Source organism: Haliaeetus leucocephalus, unplaced genomic scaffold (assembly GCF_000737465.1).
Source record: "Haliaeetus leucocephalus isolate CR32 unplaced genomic scaffold, Haliaeetus_leucocephalus-4.0 Scaffold696, whole genome shotgun sequence".
Classification (NCBI taxonomy): Eukaryota; Metazoa; Chordata; class Aves; order Accipitriformes; family Accipitridae; genus Haliaeetus; species Haliaeetus leucocephalus.
This window is the reverse complement of record NW_010973132.1, coordinates 2819501-2823842: the sequence shown is the minus strand read 5'-3', so window position 1 is coordinate 2823842 and position 4342 is coordinate 2819501. Positions and strand designations below refer to the sequence as shown.

The 4342-nt window shown below is 51.1% G+C and overlaps 1 protein-coding gene across 1 annotated transcript; it reads right to left on the bottom strand.

The window, feature by feature from the left end:
- Positions 1 to 1040: 1040 nt before the first annotated feature.
- On the bottom strand, positions 1041 to 4342 carry SLC35C1 (solute carrier family 35 (GDP-fucose transporter), member C1; the record flags this gene model as incomplete). Its single annotated transcript, XM_010580209.1, has 2 exons — positions 1041 to 2050; positions 3862 to 4342. Coding segments are annotated over 2 exons (1041 nt in total), but the record flags the coding sequence as incomplete, so codon positions are not given.

Sequence of the window (4342 nt, the reverse complement as noted above, 5' to 3'; positions counted from 1 at the left end):
CCCCTGTGCCGGTCCGCCGCCTTTCCGTTAAAAAAAAAATATTCAAGGACCCCAAATGGCAGCCTGCACCGAAAAGGGGTGAGAAGGTAACTGTGGTCGTGAAACTTGGAGCAGGAGCCCCCCCCAAACATATTCTGGGCAGAAATGGAGTGTCCTGACATTGCACAAGGGGCGTGACACACCACGTAGGATCCACGGAGCGGGGTATGAAGCAGTTGCATCAACTGCCCAGGATCGCTGTCCAAATAAACCTTTAAATATAAACGGGCCAGGGGTTTAGAAAGCTGGTGCAACATCACAGCTGACCCCTGGGATAGGAAACCACAGCACAGAGTGACCTCAGGTGACACTTGCATAGGACCAGATGTGGGGCAGAGATTTCTGCAGAACTTGCTGTTCAGCAGCAAGTTTCAAGTAAAGGGATTGATGCAGCTGAGCAAAACCAGGATTTTTTTGAAGTCGAAGGATTCACTGAGCTGGCCATGGAGGGTGTTTAAAAGGAACAAGCCAAAAGACACACTGCAAACACCAGAGGAGATCCAAAGTAGATATAGAACAAGTCCCCTGAAACAAGCCTAATTAGTAACAACCCTGTTTTCAAATGCAAACCTACCCCCCTACACAGAAGGTAAAGAGGACAAGTGTTGCAAATCCCATGAACTGGGATCTCCACCCTACAGAAGCAAGTGCTTCAGAGTAACTTTTCCCCTCCTGCCTGTCACTGAGAGAGGCAGAGCCCAAGCTTGCTCCTCCCTGAGAAAGGCCACTTGAGAGAACATGCTCTCCCTCATGGGACACAGTGCAGAGGGAATGTGAAGTTTCATTCCTGATTCTTAGCATGATTTCCTGAACTAAGAAACCAGGTGGAGAGAAACACAGAAGAGACCTCAGCAGGATGTGATACTGACTCTTTGGAAAGGAGATTTGGAGGCACTGCAGCTGCTTAGGCTTGTACAGAACCAGAAGGGAGGGAATTTCCCATCCCTTGCATTGAATGGGGCAACAGGAAGAACGGCTGTTGCCACTCCTTTTACAGCAGAACGGTTTACTGGAGTCTATCCCCAACAATCTGGCTACCTGCCTCTTCCTAACATGGAGGTTCAGGATTTTGTAACTTCAGACCGCATTCATTCAGTTAATTCCAGATCCCCCAACTATACAAAGCTCCAATCCCAGTCTTTGTCCGCTATAAGCCCACCCCCCCAGAGATGCAAATTGCCCAGATTAGGTCAATAGCAACATCCATTTTAAAAAACGATCACAAAAAACCTCATTGCTCTCTATAACACATGCTCTCCCCAACTCCAATACAGGGTGAGATCCCATGGATAAAACATGATCCAGTCAGGTCTTTGGCTCTGGTTCCTGACGCAGTTCCCCATACACTTTGCAGGTGCATTTTTTCCTGCTCCTTGCTCTTCTTCTCCCCAGGAGGAAAGGAACACCAAAGGTTAACCCCCAGGGCACAGAAATGGAGGTGCAGGAGCTGTCTACACACCAGTCTCATTTCTTTCGCTGCTTTTGACATCAGGTTCCTCTTGCACCTTTCTCATCTCCAGCCCTTTCACCCACGTGTAGGCAAAAGAGCCCCCCAGAACCATCAGGTTACTCGTCCACCACAAGAAGCTCTTTGTCTCCTCAAAGTAGATAACAGCCAACACTGTTTGGGCACAGGCCTTGGCTGTCCCAGACACGTTGTGGGTGAGTGGGCTAGTGAACTTAATCTGAAGTCCAGTCACATACCCAATGGCAAAGCCAAACACTCCCCCCAGGGTCATCATGCCCCAAAAACTGGGGCTCCCCAGCTTGTCGAAGTGGTAGAGGGTGCGGAACTCGCCCAGCAGCATCATGAGGGGGAAGAACAGCACACAAGCATTGACGTTGTTGTAGAAGGTCAGGCGCCAGATGCTACCATCCACCACAGGCAGCACCTTCTTGGTGTAGATGGCATTGAGCGAGACACACAGGCTTGCTAAGATCCCAAAGAATATACCTGTCCATGACAGAGTGCCCTCTGCTCCTTCCTGGTCAACGCCCAGCCAGAAGCCACCTGCAACCAAACAAATCAGGCATCATCTGAACAACTGCTGAAGGACTCAAAACATACAGTCAGCAATTCATCATTTACCTTATACTGAATAACCACAACCACAAGCAGAGACAGGCTTAAGGGCTTCCCCTTTCTATTAAATGAACCCACAAAGTGTCATGACTAGTGTCCCAGGAAGATTTATTTCAGGAGCGCAGGTAATTTACTGTGCTATCATTCAATCTCAGAGGACCAATTCCCAAACTGAGCAGGCAGCATGAGTTTAGAAACTATTATTCCAAAGAGCCATGAACTAAAGCTAAAGGTACTCTTTGTGTATAGGCCATTTTCAGGAGATCATACAATTTTTTTTCTAACTGAAAAGGCAGCAAACTGACACACAGGTAGCAAGAAATATTCCTCAAGGTTTAAAAAAAAAAGAAAAAAGGGGGGGGAGGCCTCACAGGCTTTGCTGCACTGTTCACAGGAAGGGAAAGATAGGTCAGAAAAGAAGATGGAAAGATAGTAAACACATGGATGTAATATTAAGAAGCTTGATCAAAAAAAGATCACAAGGCAGAAACTGAGTGCAGTATCTTCAACATGTTAAACTTTGATGGGTAACGCACACTTTAGCCACCCCCGAAACAGGAGCTACAGGCTTTGTGTCTTCAGGGCAGAGAGGGAGACCTCTCCCCATCCCGCTCATAAGCAAAACATAAAACGGGAGATGAGCTACTGAAGGAACACTGCACTGCCTCTCCATTAGCTGCTCCGTGCTGGAGGCCAACTGGGAAGTTGCCTGCAAAGCAGCTAGTGTGCTTTAAACTAAGCCCAAATACAAATGGGTTCAATGCACAGACAGAAAGGGCTTTGTGTCAAGCCACAGACGATGCTCGGCTATGCTGCTATAGGCATATGGGCAATGCTCTCACAGCAAAAGGAGACGGAGCCAGGGGGACAGTCTTAGAGAAACCCTGTGAGGCTGGCAGATGCCATAGTCCTGGACAATACCTGAAAACAAGACTAGCTGAAGGCAACTGCATGCATCACCTGGATGGAAAATACAGTAGTTCTGCTCCTGTTCACCTCTTTCATGGAGAAGAGGTTCTCTTGTCTCATTTTCACCTGAGTCCATCTGCTTGTCTAAGCACCAAAGTGAACACATGTCCACCTGGAACTGCACTGAAGTCAACATTTCACCATTCTTGGCATCTAAACAGCCCTCCAGTAGAAGGCAGCTTTTGGCATTACCGATGCCTTTGGAATGAAAGACTGTTAAGCCATTCCCGTGAAGCCAGTCAATGCCCTGCCCTACATCCTAACCACACAACCGGATCTTCTGGTGGTGCTTTATGCTTGGTTTGATCGGCTAACCCTTCATCACACACAGCCTGTCTGAATTGGCTGGCTCCATTGTACGGTCCCAATGGTGCCAATATAAATACTGGTATTGTTACCAAAGTTAATAACTAACAAGCACTTGAGAACAGGAAGAAAGCCACCTGCTGTTTTATGGCCTTTGCTGGGGGGAAGGTAAGGCAAGCTAAACTTCATTAGAGCATAGATAGGTTTTAGCGCTCAAAGGAAAGAGGGAACCATGGTCACGTAAGAGTAATTTCCTTTCCTAACGGGCTACCCACACGCTCCGGACACGCGAAGCGGGTTACCGGAGGCAGCGCGAGGCACGAGCCCTGAGCCAGCCCACCTCACCAGGGAGCTGCCGTTGCAGGCCGGGATGGCTTCCCAAGGGGAAGACACCCCACCGCCGTCTCTCCGAGTTTACGGGGCCGGCCGCCGGGTGGGCGCAGCCCCCTCCCGCTCCTCCTCACCTATGATGACTCCGCAGGCCAGGAGGGCGTAGAGGGAGGTGGTCTGCTTGAGGAGCAGGTAGGAGAGCAGGACGTTGAAGACGGTGGTGAGGGAGCGCCCCACGTTGTAGAAGGCCACGCCGACGTGCTTGAGGCAGAGGTTGTTGGAGGTGACCATGCCGATGAAGACGGCGGAGAGGGGCAGGACGCTGCGGGACACCTTGGGGTCGAGGCGGAGGGCGGGCAGGCTGGGGCAGGGGGGCCCGCAGGCCGCCCCCAGGCTGAGGCCCAGGCAGAGGGCGGCCGTCAGGGCGCACTGGAAGAAGGTGACGAAGAGGGGGGCGTCGAGGCGCAGCGAGGGGCTGTCCAGCAGGTACTTGTTGAGGAAGACCATGGCGATGGAGGTGAACCAGTAGAGGCAGACCACCACGGCGATGCGCAGGGCCCGCAGCAGGAAAGGGGCCCGCTGGTCCCCGCCGCCCTCCGCCGGCAGCAGCGGGTC